At 59.8% G+C, this 26,360-nt stretch overlaps 6 protein-coding genes across 6 annotated transcripts, besides 2 other annotated features; all 6 read left to right on the top strand.

The window, feature by feature from the left end:
- Nucleotides 1-1,087: 1,087 nt before the first annotated feature.
- LPMP_090300 (protein kinase, putative) lies at nucleotides 1,088-3,742 on the top strand (the record flags this gene model as incomplete). Its single annotated transcript, XM_010705966.1, has 1 exon — nucleotides 1,088-3,742. One exon carries the CDS (start codon nucleotides 1,088-1,090, stop codon nucleotides 3,740-3,742), a length of 2,655 nt encoding a protein of 884 aa, XP_010704268.1.
- Nucleotides 3,743-5,775: 2,033 nt separating this feature from the next.
- Nucleotides 5,776-8,127, top strand: LPMP_090310 (hypothetical protein; the record flags this gene model as incomplete). The annotated part of the gene is made up of 1 exon (XM_010705967.1): nucleotides 5,776-8,127. One exon carries the CDS (start codon nucleotides 5,776-5,778, stop codon nucleotides 8,125-8,127), a length of 2,352 nt encoding a protein of 783 aa, XP_010704269.1.
- Nucleotides 8,128-8,770: 643 nt separating this feature from the next.
- Nucleotides 8,771-9,105: a repeat region.
- Nucleotides 9,106-10,646: 1,541 nt separating this feature from the next.
- On the top strand, nucleotides 10,647-13,205 carry LPMP_090320 (hypothetical protein; the record flags this gene model as incomplete). Its single annotated transcript, XM_010705968.1, has 1 exon — nucleotides 10,647-13,205. One exon carries the CDS (start codon nucleotides 10,647-10,649, stop codon nucleotides 13,203-13,205), a length of 2,559 nt encoding a protein of 852 aa, XP_010704270.1.
- A 2,280-nt stretch (nucleotides 13,206-15,485) lies between these two features.
- LPMP_090330 (hypothetical protein) lies at nucleotides 15,486-18,578 on the top strand (the record flags this gene model as incomplete). Its single annotated transcript, XM_010705969.1, has 1 exon — nucleotides 15,486-18,578. The coding sequence occupies one exon, from the start codon at nucleotides 15,486-15,488 to the stop codon at nucleotides 18,576-18,578; it is 3,093 nt and encodes a 1,030-aa protein (XP_010704271.1).
- Nucleotides 18,579-19,393: 815 nt separating this feature from the next.
- Nucleotides 19,394-20,133: a repeat region.
- Nucleotides 20,134-20,757: 624 nt separating this feature from the next.
- On the top strand, nucleotides 20,758-21,504 carry LPMP_090340 (hypothetical protein; the record flags this gene model as incomplete). The annotated part of the gene is made up of 1 exon (XM_010705970.1): nucleotides 20,758-21,504. The coding sequence occupies one exon, from the start codon at nucleotides 20,758-20,760 to the stop codon at nucleotides 21,502-21,504; it is 747 nt and encodes a 248-aa protein (XP_010704272.1).
- Nucleotides 21,505-22,753: 1,249 nt separating this feature from the next.
- Nucleotides 22,754-25,324, top strand: LPMP_090350 (hypothetical protein; the record flags this gene model as incomplete). Its single annotated transcript, XM_010705971.1, has 1 exon — nucleotides 22,754-25,324. One exon carries the CDS (start codon nucleotides 22,754-22,756, stop codon nucleotides 25,322-25,324), a length of 2,571 nt encoding a protein of 856 aa, XP_010704273.1.
- Nucleotides 25,325-26,360: the final 1,036 nt, after the last annotated feature.

Genomic DNA, 26,360 nt, shown 5'->3' on the forward strand with positions numbered 1-26,360 from the left:
GAGTTAAGAGGAAACCCCTGCTGTTGCGGCATTGGGGGAATGGGGGGGAGGGGGGAGGATAGGGTGCAGGGGACTCCCTTTCCTCTCTCGGTCCCCCCTCCTCGCTTCAAGATCACAAGCGCCGCTACTCGCTACCGGGGCTTCTACTGCGCCATCAGCGGCGAGCACTCCTTCCAGCGGGGACACCACTCGCGTTCTTCCAAGACGAGAGGTCGCATTAAAGGGTTGCTAAGAGCAAAACATCCGCAGCAGCAGTGGTGTGTACATGTGTGTACTTCACAGAGAGAGGCGCACACACGCACAGTAAATAAGAGCTGTGAAGAGGTCGCGTTGTCGCTTCGACTCAGGGCTGCTGCTGCTGCTGCGGGGGCGGGGGCATTTGCCCTCCGCAGTCGTGTACGTGTGCCTTGGTGCGCGCATGGCAAAGGTGTACACACGCGCACCAACAAGCAAGATGAGTCGAGTCTAGTGGCACGACTGCTCTTTCTCGCCATTCTCACCACGGTCACTCTCTTACCGCCGGCCACCCATCCCCTCGTCCTCTCCCTCCTGGTCGCGGCGCCTTTCAGTTGCATCTGCTACTCTGGTGTGGTTCCCCAGCCACCAGCGCCGCCTCTCTCCCTCCCTCCCCTCTACAATCGCCTAAACCCTCCCTATCCCCCACCCTACTGCACCACTACATTCAACGGCACAGCAACAAGAGCGGACCCACACACTCGACGAGAGAAGTAAAGGGATAACGAGAGAGAGTGTGTGTGTGTGAGTGTGTGTGAGAGGGGGCGCAACGTGCTGATACGGCGTAGGTGCAGACACGCACTCACACCCACTTTTAAGCTTCGTGACAGGGCGCAGACCAGCGAGGGACCGACGCGCGATTGAAAGGCGGAAAGCGAAACGAAAAAGAGGGCGGCGAAAGAGAGAACCGGAAGAGGGGCAGCGCTTCCTCCCCTCCTCCTCCCCCGGTGCACTCCTCAGCCAATAGGCACACACACACACACACACACACACACACACAAAGAGAGAGGGGGGGAGCGCTGCCCCCCACCCCTACCTCTCCCCTCACTTCCAAGCGCTTGGCAACGGCAAGATGCAGCATCCACGTAGAAACAGCCGTGGCTCTGCGTCCCCCTCCTGTGAGGGTCACAACTATGCAAAGGCGATCATAGTAGAGGATGACGAAAGGGGAGAGGAGGCGATTAGCAGGGGCGCTGGTCGAGGTCCAAGCGTCGGCGGCGGCGATGGTGGCACCAGCTGCGCCAGCAACTCTCCCCTCACCTCCAGCTCAGGCGGCAGCGTGCACGAAGCCCAGCCACCACCCGCGGTGGCCACATTGGCAACAGCGCCACTGGGGCTAGTCGCGTCAGGCATAGACGAACCTCTATGCGGTGAGCAGGCACACTCCATCCGCACTAGGTGCATGGAAACAGAGGCGCCAACAACCTCACCACCACAGCTGCATTCAGTCGTCAATGGCGCCACTAGGGCTGTGGATGCTAGTGGTAGGGCAAGTACAGCGCGAATCATGCGGCTAGACCCCGTCACGCCCTCCTTCGTCTCTTCTTTGTCTCCCCATCCTGTGGCTCATCACACGCTGCGCCTCCAGCCCTCCGCCGCCTCACTTCAGCCCCTTCCCCACGCACGGCAGCTGCAGGAGCGGGTTGATGAAGAGGAAGGGGCGCCCCCCTCAAAGCGGCTGCGTCCATCTCTGAGCAAACCCATTGCCTCTGCAGCTGCACCTCCTTTGGCAACGGCACCTCGTGGTATATGTACCGCAGATGTCGGTGGCAGCAGCGGCAGCCGTGTCTTGCGGCTCGCATTGTCAAGTTGCAGTGCCACTCCAGCCGACACTGCAAAGACGTCAGCTCGTACGCCGGCGTCCGTCTCCGCTGCGGGCGGTGGTGGTGGTAACGGTGCGGCCACCACATGCGTCAACGTCTCCGCCCATGGCGAGGCGCTCAAGGGGGGCAGAAGAGAAGCAGCCGAAGAAGCAGAGAGCCCGGCCAAGGCCAACGAGGAGGCACAGTGTACGTCAGACACGCCGGCGCATGCCCCTTTGGGTGTCTCACCACCTCTTCCACTAGCCTCCCCAGCCGCCGCCATCATCGTCAAGGCTGAGGCGAGTGGCATCGGTGCCGCACCTCTCCCAGCGGCCCCAGCGTCGCGCCCACCGCCGATCCTCACAAGCGTCACCACACGCGCCATCACTGCCAACGCTCTAAACGTGGGGTCGCCCGTGTCGGCCTCCGTGGCGTCGGTCGTCGCGCAACAGCATCAAATTCCACCGACCACATCTGGAGCAAGCCCTTCCGGAGCGATGGAGACAAGCGGCTTCCCGCGCCTACGCTCGCTTACACCAACACCATACCCCGGCGCGCAAGGGTCCCCATGCCGGCGTCACCGCTTTGCGGGGGTAAACCTCCCCGGCGCTCCGCCGCCATCTATTGACTTTGGCTCCATCCAGCGCACTGTGATGGACGTCTATGAGGTGCACGAGAAGCTCAGCGAAGGCACGTATGGCGAGGTCTTCAAGGGCGTCGACAAGCGAACTGGCGCTGCGGTGGCACTGAAGCGTCTCAAGATACTGAGCACCCATCAGGGCTTTCCACAGACCTCGTTGCGGGAGATAATTGCCCTTCGACACATCCAGAGCCAGCGCGAGCGGCTCGAGGAACGACTGCGCAACGACGTGCATCACCGCGCCACGGTGGCCATCACCGACCCTCTCGCGGAGGTCTCGCAACTCTGTGATGTTCTTCTCTACGATCGGCAGCAGCGCGACATTGTGCTGGTGTTCGCGTACGCCACGGCGAGTCTGGCCGGCCTGTGTCGCCGCCAGTTCGCCTTTACTCCGTCGGAGATGGCCTTCCTCATGAAGAAACTCCTCATCGCGGTACGCAAGCTGCATGAGATGCGCATTATTCACCGCGACATTAAGTCCGATAATGTGTTGGTAACGTGGGAAGGCGAGGTGCAGTTGACCGACTTTGGGCTGTGCTCCATCGTCGCATCCGGGCCGTCGCAGTCTGGCGCGCCTGTGTGGCGGACACCAAGCGTGATTACCCTGGCCTACCGTCCACCAGAGATGCTGCTGGGCAGCACCGCGTATGATGAGAAGGTGGATGTGTGGTCGCTTGGGTGCCTGCTCGCCCAGATGTACCTTCTCGAGCCCCCCTTTTACAGGCACCGCGCGCAGCCACAGCAGCGTGCGCCTGAGCGATCGGCGGCTACGGAACTAGACCAGCTCTCCCGCATTACAGAGGTGCTAGGACCGCTGCCACCGGTGCGCGTCTATCACCCTGACTCGTGTCAGCACATGCGCGTTCTGGAACAACTGGAGAGGCAGGGGCGTTTGGCTGAGTCTGGGCGAGCCACGCAGCCGCCCAACTGGGGCAGGCTGCAGACCATCTTCGAGCCAAGTTTCCTTTATCAGCAATTCCACGGTTTTCGGGGTTGGTTTGAGGCAGAGCTGGAACGCTCGCGGCACCAGCCACGCCGTCGGCCCACGCAAGCTTGCATGGACGTACTCTGCGCCGCCTTACAGCTCGACCCGCAGCAGCGCCCCTCCGCGGCAGAGCTGCTGCGCATGCCATACTTTACCACCTTAGATGACGCCCCGTTGCTGGGTAGCTATCAACGGGTCCTCTCCGTCACCCCGGAACGGGAGGCTGAGGTGCGCCACGGCTTCATGATAAAGGTGCGACGATGTGGAGACAGCCACACGCAACGCCGCCTGCATCAGTAACACACTACACCAGCACAAGCGCAGCAATAGGCTGGAGGGACAAGACCGCGCGAGACGCGAGCTGTGTGCCTCGTATCGCTGCGCACGGGTGTTATTCACCAGCTGGAGGAAGAGGCGACGACGTGTCTTTGGCTCGCAGCGCTCACACACCTGTGAAGCAGAACGAAGTCGCTCGTTTGCCCCCGTAAGGAGAGGTGGGAAACACACAACGGCCTCTCTCCCGCTCCCACCCTCGACTCCTTCACCACTGCAGCAGGCGAGCGTGTCAAGAGGCGAGGCAGTGGCACTCCACATTTTAAGAGGGGATTATAAGACGAAGGTGAAAGTGGAGGGAGAGTGAGGAGACACGCAACTGCGGCGTGCCTTTTTTTCCGTGTATTGAGCGCCCCTCCCCTCCCCCCTCCCCCCACTCTCAACTCGCCCGTGGTTGCGAATGCAGACGAGTGAATGTGGGGGTGGGGTTGTGGGTGCTCGTGCGCTTCCTGTCGCTCTCTGCTTGGCACCTCTCCTCCTCTCTGTGGCGTATATATACTACACTGCCCTCCACATCTTTCCGCTTCTCCCTCCCCTACACAACTTCCTCCCCCCCCCCTCCACTCTCCTCTTGCCGTACCCGAGAGCGTTCCCACCCCTTCCCTCGCCGTCTGTGGACGTGTCGTTTCATGAGCCTTTCCTGCGGTATCGTTGGTGTATCCTCCGGCACACACACACACGCGCACACACGAAGTCCCTTGCATTCACCTTGATTTTCCGACCCACATGCGCCACTCTGTCGTGCGAAGCACACAAGACAACAAACAGAAATGAGCGAGAAGAGGAAGCAGAGAGAAGGAAAGCGCAGAAGAGAAGGCCCAGAGCGCCTCTTCCCCCCATGTGGTGTGTGTGTGTGTGTATCGTGCAGCTGAGATGACGAGGCTCATGGGAGGTGGCAGCAACTCTCGAGTGGCAGAAGCCCCTTGATCATGCCCTCGTTCTTGTCAAGATGCTGTGCACTGCACTCGACGCACCGTCTCCGTCTGATGGCCTGCCCTTCCCTTGCCTCTCCCTCACCATCCCTATCCATTACATAATTCACCTTCTCTCAAATGCCCGCCTGCGTTGTCTCGCATAAAAAGAACGGACGCCGGAGCAGCAGCAAAGTGTATGTACACACAGTGACTGACTCACCCACTGCTATCACCCCTCCCTCCCTCCCTCCCTCGTGAAGACGCTGATACAACGCGTATTTTTAAGTAGCGTCATCGCTCTCCATACACACACCCACACACGCATATATATATATATATATATACATACGTACATGTGCATATACATCCCCTAGTAACCACACTTCATCTGTGCGACCGTCTCTCTTCACGAGCGCGGTCTGTGAGAGAGCGAGCGTTTGGGGGGTGCCTCCGTCAGCGTGAGCGCCGCTTACCTCGACCAACCCTCTCTGTGATACACTTTGCTGTCCACCCTGCCCTAATTTCGCGACTGGTATATCTTGCTGCTATGCGCCGGGATTACCGTTCAACCGTGTTGCAGTTTGCTCTTTTCCTCGCGTGCCTCATGCAGCTGTGCTCCTGTAGAGGAGAGAGAGATTAGGAGAGCCACAGAAGGGTCTGCTTTGAAGGAAGGCAGCGCGCGTGTGGTGGGTGAAAGGGTAGCCCGGTACACCCGCAAGCAGCGACGGGTAGTTGCCAGGCATCCCGAGCAAAAGGAGGAGGGAGAGCATGCTGGAGCGTGCCCGCGAGGACAACGGTGATGGTGGCGGTGGTGGTGGTGCACCTTGTGGCAGCCATGAAGCCCATGCCATCTCCACTCAGGATATGGTTGTCGGCTTACCGAGTTCACAGCGGCTGGCAGAACCAGCCAGTGGGCGACTCGCTCGCCAGGCGTCACGTCCCGTCGCACTTGCCTACCATAAACCTTCTCCATTTAGCCAAAAGTTCACTGCCACGCCACACGCAGTACTGCCGAAAAACTTCTACATCATCACTGCCTGTGTGCTCGTGTGTTTATTAACCATCTTCATTGGCATCCTGGTGCCGATGCTCGTTATACGCAGAAGCGCTAACGCGCGCAATGCCGCACTTCGGGCGGACGAGTACAGCACCATCACTGCGTGGGCTGCGGTGTTGCGCGCCGTCATGATCGACGGCCTCGCCGTTGCGCGTGCGTTGGGGGGTTACGCTCTGAGCACGGTTCCCGCTCTCCAGCCGTCCGGCAATGTGTCTGTTGTGCTGTCAAGGGACAACGCTACCGAGTATCTGACACGATTTCCACGCTTTGCATCTCTGCTCGCCTCGCAGAAGCCTGCCGTGGCGTTGCAAGCCATCTGCCCCGGAGGAGTCATCGCCATGACGTACCCGCACGACGCGGAAACGGTGGGCCGCGACCTGATGAGCCCAAACGACCCGACAAATCAGTACAGGCCCACCACACTGGAGACGGTTCTGTCAGGCCGGTACTCCATCGTTGGCCCGCGACACACCACCATCGCCTCTCTCCGCCGCATTTGGGTCATCTCGACGCGCGCGCCCCTCTACATGCGCACCTTGAACGGCACGCCCCCCTCACTGGCAAACTTCTGGGGCTTCGTGCTACTCATCGTCAACGTGACGGGCGCCCTCGACGTTATTCAGCTCGACACACTTGCCAAGGCCAAGCACCTGAATTACGTAATCTACGACCTGTCGAAGAACTCATCTAGCACGCGCGTGATCGCCTCCTCGCTTCCACCGAACACAACGCAGGAGACGTACGAGGCATTCATTTCCGACAGCACCGTCATGGACATCCTAGCACCCCTCTCCTCGCTATATATTGCGGTGCGCTCACGCCAGACGTACGTCTCTCTCACAGCCACCAACGTCACCATCATCACCTTGTGGACCTTATTCGGCTCCCTGCTGCTTCTGGCCATCGCCATCGCAGCCGTGCTGTGGTGCACGCGGGTGTACGACGGCACCAAGCACGCACCCAAGATGGCGCCCTTCGCCATGCTCACCATCGGCCCCTGCCGCGGCGAGGAGCTCTGGGACCTTGCTGCAGAGCAGATGGCCGAGGTGACGGACCGGCTCGATGGGGTACTGGTGCGGCAGATGGTGCGGCACGGCGCCTACCAGATTCAGCAGGTGCACCCACTCACCACATCGTACGTCACGCGCAGCGTCGCGGCGGCTGTGCAGATGGCCTTCAGCGCCATCGAGGAGCTGCAGCGCCGCCCCATCGACGGTCCGCTGCGCGCCGTGCTCGGTGACGAGGGTCGCCTACTCCTCTCCTACGCCGTGCACTGGTGCACCGACGCTGCCGTGCGCGTGGAATCGCTGGACGGGACGTACCGCTACGAGGGCCCCGATGTTGTCTTTGGCGGCCGCATGTGGGCCTTTGCCGCACCCAGCGTTCTCACTGCTTCCGAGGCGGTGGCGCAGGCGCTGCCACGCCATGGCCTCTCTGGAGTTGTCACGCAAGCGTACCAGATGGTTACTGTGGTGCACGCTACAGCAGCGAAGCACACCGACGGCAATGACGACGTCGAGGGAGGCATCCGTGATGCAACCAGCACAAATCGCAGGAGCGGTAGCATGATGCTGTACCTCCTGGCGCACGCAGCGAAGCCAAATCTTCTTGCGGCGGCAGCGGAGGCGGTTGCAGCAGCTGTGGCGACAGTTCCTCAACTCATGATCGATAACGCGAACTCATCCAGCCCCTCATCTTATCCGATAATGCGTATGAACTCGTCAAGCCTGGGGGCGAGGGAAGCTGTATCCGGTCTGCAGGATGGGTCTGCGCGACCGATGGAAGCTTTCTGTCCTGCGTCCACCACGTGTAACCTTGGGTGCACAACACTGAGAGGGTGCCGGCGTGGCCGTAGTCCTTTGAGTGACGGTGCCTTGCAGGCCGAACAGAAGGTCGTGGTGCAGAGCCGAATTATTGTGGAGTGCAAGACAGACTTGTCTCCAGAGCAACCTCGTGTTGAGCTAATTGAAGCCGACGCTGTCACGCGTGCGCTGCTGCAGCCCTTCATCACGCGCTCGCTCGACGTGGCCCTGCGCGCCGCCTTTGACTACCAGTTCATCACCCTCGATATACGCTACGACGAGGTGCGGGTGCTGGTCTACTACTTTTACTCCAGCTACAACATCCTGTTTCGCCCGCTGGCCGCGCCGGAGCGCCACAACATCTTCCGCCGCCTGGTGACTGCATTTGGTGTGCCGCAGCAGGGCATCCTCGAGCATCTGGCCGCGCGCGGTGCGATGCAGTGGCTGTCGCAGGTGCGGAAGATCAACGGGTTCATGTATCAACAAGTTCCTCTTGAATGCAACAGCCCAACAACAAGGACGCCGGCGACCACGTCTCCGTGCGGCACCCCACCAGAGGCAAAACTAATGCATCGCTAAGCTGCTTTAAGCTGATGCCTGTCTTGTATGCTTGTATGTCAGCGTGATGGCATGTAGAGAGCTAAGCTTGGGGAAGGAGAACGGTGCGGTATTCCGTCATGCAGAGCGATTGATGCAGAGGCGGGTTGCTGGTAAGGGTGTCCTTCACGGTGGTTGTCGGTCGTGTCCCGAACAGCAGTGAAACGGAACTTCCCTCATGGCCTCTCACCCCCCCCCTCTCCAACCCACCCCCATGCCCTTTCATTGCCACGTCCATCTTGTCACAGTGACTACCCCCCCCTCTCTCTCGCCAGGACAACTCTTTCCAGTAAGTCGCTCTATTTATTCTTCCTTCTCCGCTGTGTTATGGTTGTCTCTCTCTCTCTCCCTGTATACGCCTACGTGTCTGCCTCGGGGCGGTGTTTGCCCATGCGGTGTGCGCAGGCGGGTGTGTGGCCACATCTGTATATTCAGAGTGCAGGTGTATACCCCCTCCTCGAACTGCTCTACCCCTCTTGCGCAACCTCTCGCTCTTCTCTGCACCTTTCCCATTCTACGCCCATACTAAACTCTTTTCTTTGGCTCTTTTTGGTTTCCTCATGTATCCCTGTGCCCTCAGGATGTGCGACACCTCTGAACAATGTCCAGCACACACACACACACACCCTCCTCCCACACTCCGTGAGGAAGCCAAGCAGCTCCCCTCCCTCTATCCCTGCCACTGCCGAGCTGCCCTCTGGTGTGGAGAGCACTGAGCCACCCGGAGAGGGGATGCATCACGTGGCGACCGGCACAGTGGGAGCGGCTGTGAGGCGATCGGCGGTGCAGGGGGGTAGAGCTTTGAGGCAGGAGCCGTGCATCGCTGACTGGATCGACCCGTTGCAGTGCCGCGTGTGCCTACGGCTGCTTCGCTCCACGCAATCGGGCCCGTGACAGGCCGGGGCGTAGCCGAGTGGAATAAAAGCCCACGTGCTGTAAGGCAGTGGATGGACACGTAGACGAAAAAAGGCATAGCCCATCCCCATCAGCACCCCTTTTCCCCTCGTCTCAACCTCTGAACCGAGAGTGGGTGCGTGTGCGTGTGTGTGTGTGAGTGTTTGTCTGTGGGTGAAAGTAAAGCACCCGCGCTTTTCGTGTAATCAACGACTCTGTACTTTGCGCGCTCCTCTCTCTCTCTCTCTCTCTGCACCTCCCTCTCTACTCATGCCATCCGGTCACGCAGCCTGCGAGTGCGCACTGCAGGGCTCAGCGCATTCACTGAGAAGAACAGCTCATTCACTGACTTATCCAAGCAATAACCTGGCCTTGGCTTTCTTACAACACTAACTACTCAACCCCCTCAGTCCAACCTCCACCACAGCGCCGCCCCCCCCCCTTACAATCCTCTCAGCGCTCACCCGAACTCCTCTCGCGCCCCCTCCCCCCTCCCCTCACGTGCAGAACGACCTCCGTCGCCACTGGTAAGCCCCGCACTTTGTTTTTTTTTCCTTCGCTCTTATATTTGTTGCTGGCTCTGTACGACGTGCGTCCTCACTGTCGTTCTTACATTCGGAGCATTCGCTCGGTGGGGCCATCTGCTGTTTACCTCCCTCCTCCTCCTCCAGCGTACCCCACTTGCTTCCACCCATCTCTGCCTCGGTCGTAGTCCGAGCGCTATTTGCTACTGCCACACCCTGCACTACGGCGACCCCTTTACGTGGTGCAGCGTGCCTGGTGCTCGCCTCAGCTCTCCGCTCCCCACACATATCTGACGCGAAACTTCTCTTCCATTCGATTTTTCTCCTCCCCCCTCCTCCTCCTTTTCTGCTCACTTCGTTACGACTGCCCGTTTGTTTGTTTTTTGCTTGAATTGTGCGAGTGCGCTCTCGTGTGCGCTGAGCAAAGTGACAAACGTGTTTACCGCCTCTCTCTTTTTGGGGGGCAACCGGGAGGGCAACGAACGACACCCCAAACACGAAGAGGCACCGCACACACATTCACACTATCCTCCCTCCCTCCTCTCATGCATACAGCAGACGCGGACGCGCGTGTGCACAACACGTAAGTGAAGAAGTGACTCTGTCGCCGTCCTCTTCTGTGATTGCTGCTGCTGCTGCCCCCCTCCTCCCCCCCTTTCTTTTCGATTCGTTGGGTTTGTTGCCGTACCAATACGCGCGTATCCTCCTCTTTTAGGGGGGGTCCGGCTGTGCGCTCGTTTCTTTGTGGCGGCGCCTGCGTGCCTTTTTCCCTCTCTCTCTCTCTAAGCGTGTGTGTGTGCTGGGGTTGATTCGATTCCTTTTCCCTCCTCTTCGCGCTTTCTTATTAGCGGTAAGCCGCTCACTGTCATCGTGTTTTTCGCCACCTCTTCGTGTCTTCTCCCCTCGGCCCCCCTCTCTCCCCCTCTCTGGCGGCGCCCTGTGCGTGTGGGGCAGCACGGTGGGTTTTTTTTCTTTGCTTTGCCCTGCTTCGCGTGCTCTTATTTTTCAACTTTTGTCGCCTGTCGACGCCTCGCTCAGAGCATTGACATCCTCTCAGCCCGCGGGTGGTAGTGATTCACCGTCATGAAGGTCACTGACGCTACCCAGCCGCGGGTCATTCGAACCCGTCTGCCTCCTTTGAGAGCGCAGACGCGGCTCTATATTGGCATTGTTGCCTTCTCTGTGTGTCTGCTGCTCATCTTCGTTGGCGTCTTCTCGTCGCTGATTGTGCTACGCAACATGGATAAGAATTACGAAAGGGAGGTACGGCTCGTAGAGTACACTCTCGCCACCGCCGCCGTGGCACCCTTCAGGGTAGTCATGGTCGAGGCCCTCGGCATCAGTCAAGCCTTGGAGGGCTACGTGATGAGTCAGATGACAGTGCTGCCAAATTTATCGGCCCCGCCGGCGGAGCGCATCCGTGGCCAAAACTTCGTGAATTTTGACAGCGTTGGCAGAACACTCGTGCGCAACATGACCATGATCTCCATGACTGCCTTACAGCCCGGCGGTGTGTACGCTTTTATTTCTCCAGCGAATGCAGCCTCGTACGGACGCGACACGCTCGACATTAACGACAACTCGCACAACTTTAAGCCGACGCCTCTTGATACCATCCTCGACGGCTACGCTAACTACGTTGGCCCTTTTAGATCCACCTCCGAGATTCTGCGGGGCTACTGGGGGTTTGCTGTTCGACGGCCCATCTTCAATCGCACAGACTACTCGATGGCTGACATACACACATTTTGGGGGTTCACTTTCACCCTGGTCAACATAAGCGGTATCCTCAGCACCAACCCGTTTGACTTCTCCGCTAGCGGTGTACAGCAGAGTAGCTTTGACTACCTCCTCAGTGTGGTGAATGAGACCTCCGGAGTCATTACTGTTCTTGAGACCTCGCTGCAGAACCCAACAGCGGAGCAGCTTGAGGAATTTCGCAAAATCGGCACCACCATCGACATTGCCCCAAATCACCCATTCGCGGTCACCGTCCGCGGCCGCGACTACGGTGCGCACTTCTCGCCCACCAACATCACCATTGTCGTGTCCACCGCCCTATCTGGGCTTTTAGCCATCTTTGCAACTGTCATCGCAGCCGTGCTGTGGTGCACGCGGGTGTACGACGGCACCAAGCACGCACCCAAGATGGCGCCCTTCGCCATGCTCACCATCGGCCCCTGCCGCGGCGAGGAGCTCTGGGACCTTGCTGCAGAGCAGATGGCCGAGGTGACGGACCGGCTCGATGGGGTACTGGTGCGGCAGATGGTGCGGCACGGCGCCTACCAGATTCAGCAGGTGCACCCACTCACCACATCGTACGTCACGCGCAGCGTCGCGGCGGCTGTGCAGATGGCCTTCAGCGCCATCGAGGAGCTGCAGCGCCGCCCCATCGACGGTCCGCTGCGCGCCGTGCTCGGTGACGAGGGTCGCCTACTCCTCTCCTACGCCGTGCACTGGTGCACCGACGCTGCCGTGCGCGTGGAATCGCTGGACGGGACGTACCGCTACGAGGGCCCCGATGTTGTCTTTGGCGGCCGCATGTGGGCCTTTGCCGCACCCAGCGTTCTCACTGCTTCCGAGGCGGTGGCGCAGGCGCTGCCACGCTTTGGCCTGCGCAGTGTCGTCGCACGCCCACTCCGTATGGTCAATGTGATCTACTCATGGACCCGTTATGGCACGACTGACAACAAGGAGCCCAACGATAAGAGCGCCGCTAGCGCCACCATCTACGTGCCGTACTCGCTGCCAATCACCTTGCAGAACACCGCCGGTGGGCGGCGCGGCAGCGCCATCTCCTCGAAGGTGGCGCTCATCGGCAGCAGCGACACCGACGATGCGCAGCTGGTGACGCAGCAGCAGCTCTTTACGCTCCTCGACACGCGTCGCCCTGCACTGGTGGCCGCCGCGTCTGTAGCGCTGTGCAACGTCGATGGTTTTCCCTCTGCATCTCACGCCAACAAAACTGTGACGGTTCCTGTCATTGACGTGCGCCGCAGTAACAATATTGCATCATCAGTGCCAACCTTCTCCGCGGTGGATGGCAGCACCACCAATAGCGCTAGGTTTAGCACCCCCACACGCACTGGTGCCAGCTCCAGCGGACCGTCAGAGAACAACGGCAACGAACTCTTGTCGGTTCGATCGTTGTCGATGGGGACGCCGCTACAGTATATAGGCGGCTCCTTCGACAACGCCTCCAACGGCACCACCAAGACAGCTCCAGTGAACTCCTTTGCCTTCCAGGGGGACGCTGTCACGCGTGCGCTGCTGCAGCCCTTCATCACGCGCTCGCTCGACGTGGCCCTGCGCGCCGCCTTTGACTACCAGTCCATCACCCTCGATATACGCTACGACTCTGTGCGGGTGCTGGTCTACTACTTTTACTCCAGCTACAACATCCTGTTTCGCCCGCTGGCCGCGCCGGAGCGCCACAACATCTTCCGCCGCCTGGTGACTGCATTTGGTGTGCCGCAGCAGGGCATCCTCGAGCATCTGGCCGCGCGCTGCGTCATTCGGTACGTGCAGAACCGGTTGAAAGCGTATCATTCCACACTGCCACACTCTAAGTGGCCCTCCTCCGTCTGTGAGGCACCGTCAGTGCCCAAAGCGCAACAGAACCACGGGAAGGCATTTCTTTGAGCCTCGGTGGGGCATCAAGACGCGAGGAGGCCCCGGCATGGAGGGGGGGGAGCACCTGTCTCGTGGCAAACCTTCGCTCTTCGTCTGGTGTCTCTTTCTGGAGGCGTGAGGCTGCCCTCCTGTGCAAGCCGTGCAGCAAGCACGATGTCGGATGGGCCATGGATGGCGCTCGCGCTTTTGCTTTCTGCCACCCGACCTCTGCACATGCGGTGGGTGTCGCTCGCTTTTGAAGGACTACGTGTTGGCCCAGTAGGGTGAATACGAGACTCTCGCGGTGCGCGAACGGGTGCCCCATCGCCCACACCACCCTCCTTTGCCCCTGACTCCTACCTCCTATCCCTTCCTCTGCCGTGATGTTTGGGTACGCATGACAGGCACATGAGACATACTGAAGGTAGGCGTGCCTATTCACGTCTGTGTGCGCCCCCGAAGCGGCAACTGGCAGCTCTGCATCGGTGCCATTGGCGTGTCCTTCGCTCTCCCTCCCCCTCTCCCTCTCCCTCCCCTTGCTTTTAGGCTCTCCTCGCTTCCCTCGGCAAATATTTGCACACTGAAACGAGCAAGTGGGCCTGAACGCGTCACTTTGTTTGTTTAGCACCTCTCGCCTCCCCGCAATCTCTGCCTTCACCCTCCTGCGTGTGTGTGCGTGTGGATATCCGTCATCGCACACACACACACACACACACACACGTGTAGGCGCGTGGCGCACCCGCCCCGTGGGAAGCCAAGCACAAGCAAAAGGCGTGCGTTTTCCTTTGGGAGGGGGCCGCTCGTCGATCGCCCGTTTTGGCCCACCGTCCGCCTGTTCTGTTTTGGCTCAGCGCGCGGTGTGCCGCTTTTCTTTCGCTCTGTGCCTCCTGCGAGTGCAAAGTCCTCTCGCTTTTTTTTCCGTCGGGGTGTCAATGAGGAATGCAGTGCCTGAGGTACGGAGGTAGTGTGACAGTGTTCAGCAGGGGGAGGGAGAGGGGGGAAGGGGGAGTCACGACAGTCTCGCTGTTGGGAAGCAGAAGTAGTGGGCTCGCCAGTATATAAAGCGTATGTGTGGTCAATTGGGCCTGGGCGACGTTGTGACTACAAATCGTGGCATTGCCCCTCCCCCCCCCCCAATCTCCCTTTTGTTACCTCAGTCTCTTTTGCTCTCAACTTTTACTCCCTGGACCGTGCGTAGAAATTTTCTTGAGATGCCACCTCTATTCTCCGAACTTGCACTCTCTGTCGCCCCTCCACCGTCAAGTACATGATTATGTGAGCCGTTGCCGCTCACCTCCGTGCGGGGACGTGGGTGGGGTCTTTTGCTGGTGTATTAGAGCATAGCCGCTGTCAGAAGGCGTGGCGGGTTGCCATGGCACAAACGGCACGCGTCCGCCACATGAGTACGACGATCGTCATCATCGTAGATGAGGTCAAGTAGGCGGCATCATATATTGAGTCCAAGATGCTGCTCCATACCAACGGGGTTGAAAACACGATGAGCTTGTGTGTGTCCCCCTCCTACCTGCCCATCGCTACTGCCCTCTCGCACCAACTTATCTGCCGTTGTGTGGAGAGGAGGGAGACTGCGGCGCGAGGGGTGTGGAAAGGCGAGGGCGCTAGACCCCTTCATGTGCCCTGTGTGAAGCACGCCGTCTCCTCTTCCATGGATTTCTCTACCCCATTCTCCCACTCTTAGGTGTTTTCCCCTCCTCCACCTCTCTCCCTCTTCACGCACGTCGCGTACGATGCGCTTCCTCCACCTCTCCTCCCTTTTCATATTTCCGACTCGCTTGCACACTCGTTTGTGTCTTCTCTGCCCACCCTACCCTGCCCCCTCACACACTCGGCATCAGTGACACAGCCACGCATACATACACTCTTACGTGACTGTGAGTTTGCGCTAGTGGAGGCGAATCCCTCCTCCTCACCCCCTCCAGTGGTTTCGCTTCGATTTGCTTAATTGGGTAGCGAACTGCTGTCCCTCGCCCCTCGCTGCTCCTGTGCTTTCCTTTTCACCTTTTCTTTTGAGGCTCGGCTGTCATCACCACCACTCGCCACTTGCCACTACCATCATCATCCCCCCACCCCACCCCCACCCCCTTCGGTGGCGCTATCTTAACTATTGACAGCCAGTGAACGAGCGTACGCTCGTACGCGTGTGGGTGGCCGTGCGTTTTGCTTGCCGCATTGGTGGCGGCGGCAGTTTTGTTTCTCCTTTGGTTGCTCGTGCTTTTTTTTTTTACTCCTCTCGCTCAGGCTCATACGTTGCGTTGTGGCGCGCACACACACACACAAAGCCAACGAAGAATGAAGAAGATATACCATATCCCCACCGGCAACTCGGCCGAGGATGAGCAAAACAACAAGCGCCAGGCAAAGCGGTACCGTGTGTACTTCATCATTCTAGCCGTCTTGGTCGCCTTGTTGCTTATGCTAACCACGATTCTAACACCAATGCTACTCCTGCAGCATCACGACAACCAACTCGAGCAGCGGCACCGGGACGAGGAGAGGCTAGCGGCGAAGGACTACGCCACAACATTTCGCGACGCCATCCTCGGGGCCATCTCGGCTGTGTACGGGGTAGAGGGGTACATCATGGGAGTGATGAAGACGCTGCCGAACCTCAACGACACCCCTGCCCAGCGCGTAGAAGGCCAATACTTTCCACAGTTCTATAGGTATGCCGAGCTGGTGGCCTCCGCGGCACCGCACATCAGCCTCTTCGCAACCGCGCCAGGCGGCGTTATACTGCAGGTATACCCGCTCAAAGAGGAGAGTCCCCTGAAAGGCTGGGACCTGCTCAACAGCTCCGGCTCGGGCACAAACCACACAGACCCGGCTGAAGGGCAGCGTCAGGATCCCTACACCGTCATTAGCACCGGTATGCTCGACCTGACAGGGCCATACAAAAGTTCTATATTGCCAACAATCGACGGAGAGAAGAGCTATGATGAAGTGAACATGTGGTGGGTCGATCTCCGCCAGCCCATCTACAACGCGACCTCTACAGCGCTGATTTCAAACTCAACGTTCTGGGGCTTTGGGATTGTCATCTTTAGCGTGGATGGACTCATGCAACGCTACAACTTCACGAAGGCAATGGACATTAATGAAATGGCTTACATTGTCTACACAATGGATAACGCCTCTTCGGGCTCTTGCACAGTCATCATTGCATCACCGATTTTCAACGGCGAGACTGACTGTAACACACCGAACATGCAGAAGTTCATTAAGGAGGCCACTACCCGTGACGTCCTCAGTGAGAAGATCTCGTGGAGGATCTCCTTGAAGAGCACGAAGCGGGTAAACCAGTTTACCCCCAAAGTGCGCAACATCATCATTATTTCGTCCATTATCGGTGTGTTTGCTCTGTTTGCGCTCTGCGTGTGCATGATTGTGCGGTGCACACGGGTGTACGACGGCACCAAGCACGCACCCAAGATGGCGCCCTTCGCCATGCTCACCATCGGCCCCTGCCGCGGCGAGGAGCTCTGGGACCTCGCATCGGATCAGATGGTGGAGGTGACAGAACGTCTTGGCCATGTCCTGGCTCAGCAGATGGTGCGGCACGGCGCCTACCAGATTCAGCAGGTGCACCCACTCACCACATCGTACGTCATGCGCAGCGTCGCGGCGGCTGTGCAGATGGCCTTCAGCACGATCGAGGAGCTCTATAGCTGCCCCATCGACGATCCGCTGCGCCGCCTTCTCGGTGACGAGGGTCGCCTACTGCTCTCCTACGCTGTACACTGGTGCACCGACGCTGCCGTGCGCTTGGAAGTAATGGGCAACGGCTTACGCTATGAGGGCCCCGATGTTGTGTACAGTGGCCGCATGTGGGTCTTTGCTGGTCCGAACGTGGTCACTGTGTCGCCAGCAGCGCTGCCGAGCGCGAAGCGCATGCCGCATGTCAAGTGCAAGCTGTTCGACTCGGTGTTCCTGCGCGGCGTCACGACTCGCCAGGACCTCTATGTCGTCACGGATACTTCGAACCATCATCTGAAGGAGGCGGAGGCCTTCGCGGCGGAACAGGTGCGTCGTGCGCGTCAAGCACAGCTGCAGTACACCGCTGGCAAGGAGACGGAGCCTGGCAGCACCTTATACACGCCTCAGGGCCGACTGTTCACCTACCCGGGGATAGGGTACGAGAACAGTGACCTCGACAATGACTCCCTCTGTTTGGCTAGGACCGCTGCGGATGGTGCTAGCGCTGCCTCTGGCAATCGCATCAGCAGCCACCCCATCCCTTTTGCGAACAGTACGGGTGGGTCCCACGTGGCAGCTGGAGGAATAAGAAAGGGCGCCCGCAAGGATGGGGGGGTGGGGTCGTGCAGCGTGCCAGCCTCCACGCCTGACGGCGTGCTGGCAGGAACAGGCGAAAATGGGTCGGAATCGCCGTCGGCACTGTCGTTTGTGGTACCACAGCGACGCATGGTTCGTCGCCCAGCCCGGAAGAACAAGCTTTCCAACGTCGTGTTGGGGTCGCCGACATCTTCATCCAACGTGGCGAACGTGCAGACTGGAAACGCGGTAGAGATGGCAGCCGTAAATCCGCAGACGCCACTCCTGCAGCACAACGCTACTCTCTCCTCGAGCGCAAGCACAAGCGGGACTAACGACATCAGTGGCAACCACAGCCGCAGCGCCATCGGTGCAGCAAACAACGCGCAGCACCCTGACGTACTCCCCACCAACCCGCTCGTTGTCGTCCCGCCGTCGACCACGATGGTGGCAGCGGCGCATGGACCCGGCGGTGGCAGCGGCGGTAGCTCGTCCTCCACCTCGTCCAGGAACTGTGAGTCGAGTGTCTGGCGACCCGGCAACATTCCGCCCTTCGTCGGGGATAATCCACTCGCTGGCAGCAACACAGGCCCGGGTCCGACTGGCGGTCGAGGCGCCGTCAGCAGCCTGTCGGTTTGTGGCACCTCACACAACAGTGATGGCAGCGCTGCACTGCAGGATAACGCGTCTGTGCTGGACAACTTCAGCAGTGACCTGCTGCTGCGCCCCGCCATCTCCTCCCAGTCGGACCTACTGCTTCGCGCGGTGTTTGATCGACAGGCTGTCGCACTCGACCTGAGCTACGACTCTGTGCGGGTGCTGGTCTACTACTTTTACTCCAGCTATAAGATCCTGTTTCGCCCGCTGGCCGCGCCGGAGCTGCACAACATCTACCGTCGGCTGGTGACTGCATTTGGTGTGCCGCAGCAGGGCATCCTCGAGCATCTGGCCGCGCGCTGCGCCACGCGATTCCTTCAACGACATGAGGAAACACAGACTCGCTTGTGGGATCAGCAGCACCGACTGCAGGCGCACATCCGGTCTGTCAGTGCGAGCACGGCTGTGGCAACGTCCTCCGTCTCCGATGACGAAGCCGCGAACATATCCGACTGAGCAGCAATTTGGAATAAGAACGTCAGCCTACTGGCGCAGAAGGGTAGAGAGAAAAGGGGGGAGCGGTACCCCTCCTGGTGGAAGAGGACACGTCGCAGGGGTGGCGGATGTGTTGTCTAAGCCTCCCTCACCTCGGTCCATCCTACCTCGGTCCATCCTACCTCTGCCCCACGTATACGCAGGCACTCCTCCACTGCCCCCACTCAGCCTCTTCTCCTCAGTCACTGCTCCACAAGCTGTAGATGTATGTGCGTCTGTGTGGGAGGGGGGGAGGAGGTGGGGGGCGTATACCCCTCTCTCCTCCTCTCTCTGCGCATCATTACAGCTTTCTGACTCTAAAGACGCGCGCACACACACATATATATATGCACATGCGTGTGTGTGCGCTACGGTACCTTTTTTTTCTGGTGGCGGTCCCAACTTTGCTGCTGCTATTTTGCCTTTGCGTTCGTTTCCGTGCCTCTGGGCTACCTCTTCTGTGTCGGTAGATACTCCACTTTGCGCGCCTGCTTGTTCTTGTGTTCGTTCTCTCATTTTGTTACCTTGCGTCTACCCCCCCCCCCCCCACTACCACGACCCCCCACCACTACCTTGCCCTGGGGTTGGTACAACACACACGCACAGACGACAGAGACCTGCTCGGAGTGTCCGACGCCCGCCCCCCTCGACCTCACAGCGCTGCTGCGCCGCACCCGCCTATATCTCTTCGCCATCACGGGAGGAGGAACGCCTTGTGCACTTGGCGCCGAAGCCGTACGCATCGAATGCCGGTGTGGCCACAACGCATCCGCTCCCTAGAGGACGGCGGACAGACTCTCCTGCTCGAAGCTCCTTTACTCACTGTGGGTAGATGGTGCGTCACAGTCAGACATGAAATCATGAGCGGGCGCGATGCTTCATGCAAGCCACACTCTCGCAAGCACAGCGACAAAAGGCTGCGACCCCCTTTGCTTGCAGCTGCCGCGCTGAGTGTGGGGCGATGAAAATGGGAGTTGAGCTACTGTGCGTACCAACTGGGTCAGCGAAGACACCAGGAAGACAAGTACGGCTGTTGCCACGGTCGCACCTCCCCTCCTCATGGCGCTCGACACGGGCCCTACAACGGTGGCGGATGGCATACTGAGCTGTTTTGGGGGGCACCAATGCTGGCGCTACCAGGCTGTCGCGTCCACCTCTCGTCTCATGTTCTCTTCAGTCATCGTGTAGCGGAACATCACAACAAAGTCGACAGGCTTTCCAATTCAGCAGTGGCGGTGGAGTCGACGCCACTGCTGAATTGGTTAGGGGCCTGGTCACCCCTCTCCGACGGCCGCCACCGCTTGCACCCTCGGCCAGAGTCCCTGGCCGCAGCCCGCTCGGATCAGGACATGCGTTCCGCCTGAGCCCGTGCGGTGCCGATCGCCCAGCACGTGATGCAAAGGAGGGATGAGGGGAAAAAACGAGAAGAGTCCGCTAGACGCATGGCCCAATACGGCGGCAGGGTGGCTGGTGCTGGCTGACTCGGATTCCGCCGCGGGGCAGCAGAGAGACGTGGCTGGGCTGTGGTGGTGCGGGCTGGCATTCATGCGAATCTCTTTCTCAGCGCCAGTATCTGTGCGCATGTCTGCTGCTTTCCCCCTCTTCCTCTCTCATAGCTGTCGTGGCGCAGCCCCTGTCTTCTTCCGTGCTCTCTGCAGCGACTATCCCAATGCCTTCCGATCTTCTATTCCCGACTCCTCCGTCGAACGCAGCGAGCAACAGCAACAGAAGAAATGCGCGCAAGCAGTAATGCCGAGTCCTCCTCCCCTCTCCCACCTCCGCTCGCCTGCCTCTCCGCCTCTGCCCCCATCCACCCACCCCCCTTTCCTCCACTGCCCAGCACAGGCCTGCGTCATTCCTTCTCTCCATTGGGTGTCGCAGAGGTGGGGGAGGGAGGAGGCAAACGCGCTCTGCCTCGAGTGCAGGTTGTGTGCATCCGCCTCGTGTACGCTGCGTGTCCTTCCTGGTCGTGCGAAGACGATCCCGTGGTATAGCATCGGTCCTGCAGAGAGGCATCGACAGCCGTGCCGTGCGACTCACTCTGCGCTTAATCTGCGTGCGCCTCCTCCTCCTCGTCTGTCTACCTCAGTCTTCTCTACTCCCTCCCTCTCTCCCCTTTTCAGTCATGGTAGGAGTGGTGAGGAAGCTCATCGGATCAGTAATGGTGCGTGTTGGCGCGAAACGGGAGCGCCCGTGCATGCTCGTCCTCCACGTTGCTTTGCGTGCCGCTGCGCTGCCCAGAATGGAAGGACCCCAGCGCATGGAGAAGGGGGCAGGCGCCTCTGCCTCGCCGCGAGAGCTCTTTATCTGGAAGACGTCAGCAACCGCGGAGGTGTACGCAACGGCGGTGATGCGCAGCATGCGTGCGTACTGGCAACTGATTGGTGGGGTGCGCTACGCCGGCCCCGATGCCTTGACACTGGTCAGCGCCGTGTGGCAGGGCATTGGCAGCTCTACACCTGGGCCGGAGGCGGCAGCGCGAGGGGCAGGGAGTGCTGAGGGCGCTTCATCGCCGAGCCCCCCTCCGACCAGTGCCACTAAAACCGGCGCCATCCGCTCAAGGCAACTGCCGCAACGACGGCAGCGCATTAGTGCGACCCAGCGGCGCACCGGCGTACTGCGGTGTGCGGTACATCTTTCTCGCTCTGTCTACGGGGATGCAGGCGCCGTACACGTGTTACGAGCCGCGTGCGCGTGCGTGACACAGACTAAAGTAGCGGTACCGCTGTCGCAACTGGCCGTTGATGACGGTGCCGCGACAGTGGTGGACGCTTCGAAAGCCGGCGCGCAAAAGAGACGTAGTGGACGCGCAGAGGTGGATGTCGGGGATGTGATGGAGCAGGTCTGCCACGCAGCCGTGCATGTCGCGCGTGTGGAACACGTGTTGCCGGCACGCCAGCGGCGCTGAGAAGCTGGCGTGCCTTGATTAGTATTGTATCGAAGCCTACACACGTGTACGAGAGCATCACTGCCCATGCGAGTGCATTGTGCTTACAAAGTGCGCGAAACATCTCCGAAAGGAAAAGGGAAGAGAGAAAGAAACGTACGCGAAGCGGAGAGCGAACGAGCGAAGTAACCATAGAAACGCTGACCAGGAGGCTGATCAGTTAGCCTCCTTCGTCTCCCCCTCAGTCTGCTAGCCAGGCATACTTTCACTCACCTTCCCTCCCTCTCCTCCGACCCTCCGTTGGGCGGAGTAGGTCAGGTCGCAGGTGTGCGCTTGCCTTTAGTGAGGGAAAAGGGGGGTAGGGCGATAGGCGAACGTAACGGTGTCACGTCCGTCAGTGTTACCTCATGCCCTCGCCATGCGATCGCTCTTCCTCATGATGTGTGCGTGTGTGTATCGCTGTTCCTCTCGCTCTCTCTCTCTCTCTGTGATCCGCTTTCACCTTTATCTACACTGTGGCTCTCTGCCCATGTGCGCCCTCGCGCCCTCGCTTCCCACCACCGTCACCACCCCAATTCACAACAACGTGCCACTCACACGCACACACTGGCCCATGGTGTGGTACGGGTCTGCGGTCCGCTGCCTGGCTGTTGGATGAGTCGTCATTGAGAAGGTGCAAGTACGCATCGAAATCAACAGCCTAGCTGGTACCCTACGTAAGACCCCACGATTACGTCTACACGGGAGGGGGAGGGGGGCATATACACACGTAGCTGCAAACACCAACAAGCTACACAGCTTGCGCTTAGTCGCAGTACATCTCCCTCTTTCCTGTCTGGTACCCTCCGAGGGCACCGCCGCCTCCCTTCCCCCCACCCTGAACTTCAAAGGAGGAGGAGGAGACGCGAGGTTCCGCCTGAACCGCTGACCATACACCTTCCCTCTCTTATTTGCTTGTTTTGCTGCTGCTCTGCTGTGCGTGTGTGGGTGGGCGAGTGTTTCGTGCCTGTGTGGCGGCAGAGAAGGAGAGGAGGCGTGCGGCATAGGGCGGGTCGCAGTCGCCTTTCACCGCACACGCACAGAGTGGGGGGTGTGGTGCGTTGTATCATTTTTGCACTCGAAGAAGACACACAGAGAGGCGCTTGACCTCCATTCTCCATCCACCCCCCCCCTCCTGCCAAAAAAAAAAAACGCCGTGTGTCTTGCTTCGCTCTCTATTTCGTTGTCTGTTTCTTCAGCCTCACCTTAGGCTTGTAGTCATCCGCCACTCATGAAGTCCGTGATCAAGGTGTTCAGGGAACTCGAGGCGACAAGCCAACTCCCACCGACGACACCGCAGCAGCACATTGCACCGCCCACCGTACTCTTACCTGCTACTCTCGGTATGGTGCCACCGGAGCTGGCCGCCATGGCTGCTATGGCCGGACCTGCCTGCACCGGTGGGGTGGGGGGGATGATGCCGCCATTGAGTCCGTCCGTCACCAACAACACGGCGGCAATGTCTCCGCAAGCATCTATACAGATGTGCATGGCACCAGCGCTGGCCCTCAGCCCTTTTCCTAGATCGCCGATGCTGATGGACAGCACGAAAGTGCAAGACACTGACGATGGCTGCTCGGTCAGCAAGCCACCTATCTGGCCCCCGCCTCAGTCTCCGTATACTGCACTGCGCATGGATGGTGGCAGTGACCCCAGTGACCGGTCAAGTACTGTCCATGCTCGCATCGCACCCGCCGTTGGCAGCCTTGACGACGACTCAGCGTATGGCCCCCTTACCTCCGCCTCCTCTATCGAAGCGACGCGCCTGTCGCATAGTACGCTGGAGAGCTCGCTCGAGGTGAACACGTCAGCAAACCAGTTCAATGCCGAAGATGTAACGCCGTCAACGACCAATACTATCACAACGGGTTGCGGCAGCTGGCGCAGAAGCCACTCTGATGCCCGCTTGGACAAGGCCCGGTGTTGCTCACCGATCTCACTCTGCCCACACGCGCAAGCGCACCACGAACCATGCCCAGCGTGTGAAGCATCCTTGACGTGCGGCGGCGCAGTCGCGTCGCGAGTGGGATGTATGGATCACCACCCACCGCTCTTCCCTGCCTTTTCAGAAAGCGTGTGTGCCTTCTACCCCCTTACCAACGTCAAGGAGCCGACATCAGCCTCAGCAGCAGCCCCAGCGATCTCGTCAAGGTCAGCATCGCACGAGCAAGTAAGTAGTGGACGTCCTTCAATAGCCCCCAAGAACGCTGCTCCTCACCAGGCGCTAGAGGAGCCGCAGCCAACACCGCAGTCGCCTCTTTCCACCACCACCGACACTGTCTCGGCGACGCCGCGGTCGAAAGCACCCGTGGGACTGGCACTGCAGGAGAATACAATGATTACAATCCTCGATACCTTGAGTGGCGCCGACTGCACAACGTCCTCGACGCTCTGCGCTGCACCAACACCACCGCCACTTCGTTCTGGCTCATTACCGAGCCAGTCCACCAGCACGGTCGATGCGAAGCCCAACTCCGTCAGCAATCGACGAGGAAGCTCTACCCCCGCCGCCGCTGCTGCCATAGCAATGGCAACTGCAGTTGCTTCCAGGCGGCGTGTTCCCCTCCCTGCATCCTCGGCTACGACCATGCCGCCGCCGCCGCCGCCGTACATGCGCCTCAGCTACGCCAGCAATGTAAACAACGCACACGGCAGTCCCAGCAGCACGTGCACGAGCGCCATGTTGGGCGCCATCGCCTTAGTCCCCATCGGAATGCAGCCGGCAATCGCCACCGCCGCCTCCTCTTTCTTTGCCGCCACCGCGTGCCAGTCGCCCGCCTACGCAGCCGTCAGCACCAGTGATCCTCCAACTTCCTCCTCCGGAGTGGCAACTGCGCCCCCGCTTCCGGCGTCCGACCTAGGCCTCTCCGCTGCGAGTACTGTACTCTCCATGTCCTCTGTCCCGACGTTAGCCGCTCTTGATACGCCAGGCCAAGAATTTGCTGACGCACGAACACCGACGACGTCACCGCTGCGTCCGGCATACTGGGCATTCCCATGCGCACCGACGGGGTCCATGACAGTCATCCTTGCTGCCCCGGAGGTGAGTTGGCACTCCTTGACAAGCAGAGTGATGACCCCGCCAGCGAGCAGCGCTGGCGCCGCCATTTCTGACTCGTGCAGTCAGAATTGCATTGGGGACTGTTGCGTTCATGGCGCGGGGACGCCCTTCATGGACAGGTGCTCGTCGTCCGCCTCGATGGCGACGCCGCGGGCCGTATCACCAGGCACGCTGACCGCGTTGCCGGCGTCATCGGTGAGACTCGAGTCTCAGCGTGCAAGCGGCAGCCGTGGCGCTATGTGGACGTCAGCTGGGCAAACATACCGAAACGTGCTCGTCCACGGTGGTCGGGGCAGTGGATCCATCGCGGCCGTCACGGCATCGGGGAGCGGCTACAGTCTTGGTCTTCCCCTGTACTCATCGCAGCCGCAGCTCCTTTGCACTCCAGTGCCGCTTGACGACACAGAGAGCGTCTGTGCGATATGCTTAGAGGGTCGTGCATCGAAGACCCACACAACTGAGATCAACGAAGCATCAGCGCCGCTGCAACCGTCGCGTGCGGCGGAGGGGGGATCAAGCCAGAAGAACGACAGCGCTGCAGCAGTGATAAGCAATACAGCTACAGTCGCTGACGAGGGAGCCGAGCAGGGTGCCGTGCGAGGTGTCAAACCTGGCTCTTGCCTCCTCTCGCTTCCCTGTGGTCACTGCTATCACCAAAACTGCGTTCAGCGGTGGCTAATAGAATCGCAGAGCTGCCCCACCTGCCGCCGCGACTTAACACGCGACGCTACCCTCAACTGACCTGTCGAAGGAACGAATGGCAACAGAAAGAGACAGGGCAGACTGATCTGCTGGAGCGCACGTAAGCGATCAAAGCGGTTTGTCAGAGAGTGACGCACACCCCTCCTCCACTACTCCCCCTACGCGCGACGGAGCCGCGCCACCAGCACCCACTTACGCCTTCGCTTCTTCTCCAGTATATTGCATTGTGGTCTTCTTCTTCTCGCTCTTGTACGCGCCTCCCCCCCCCCCCCCCCCGTCTGTCCAGCCATTTGCCTCCTCCCTTCTCCGACGCCTTCACAAAGCAGAAATGAACACCGTCGGCGTGTGTGTGTGTGTGTGTGTGTGTGTGGGTGGGTGTGTCTTCCACCGGCGGGGGACTCGTATGCGCTGTAACACATGAAAGAGAGGGCACCCGACCTTCGCTCTCTCTTCTTGTCGGTGGCTGCTCTCCCTATGCTGCGTGACTCGGCGTTGGGGTCCATGCACGCACCCAAACATATACATAAGCACAGGAACGGTCGCTTGCCAGTCAGCCCTGCCGTCTGTGCTGTCCTCCCCCACCACCCCTCCTACCGTTACAACAGCCGTCCATTATTCCTCATCTCTCCCGTGGGTACTCGCGTGGTATACAACGCGCAGAAATGCGTGCAGTCTCTCGCAATGCCGCGAGAGCACACAAATACCCCCCCCTCTGTCAACTCCGTCCACCCCTCTTCGCCACCACGCGCAGGCGGACCCACCCCTTCATTTCTTCGCTGTTTGGTGAGCACCCCACTTTTTCATTAAAGTACAACGCCAGCACTGGACCGTTTGTCGGTGCGCTACTCTTGCGCCCATTCCCGCTCATCCCACCACCTACTTCAACCTCCACTCGCAGCACAGACGACACCACATTGAGCCAAGCACATGTCCATGCAGTCCGTGGGCCGCCTACCAGTGTCACGGGAACCGGCGGGCATGATGCTTCAACGCCTCGCCGCGCATCGCCGCCGCGCAGCCGCTTTCTGCGCCGCGCGGTGGAAGAGTGAACACGACCACGGTAGTAGGACCCTCA

This window comes from Leishmania panamensis (assembly GCF_000755165.1).
Source record: "Leishmania panamensis strain MHOM/PA/94/PSC-1 chromosome 9 sequence".
In the NCBI taxonomy this organism is placed as follows: Eukaryota; Euglenozoa; class Kinetoplastea; order Trypanosomatida; family Trypanosomatidae; genus Leishmania; species Leishmania panamensis.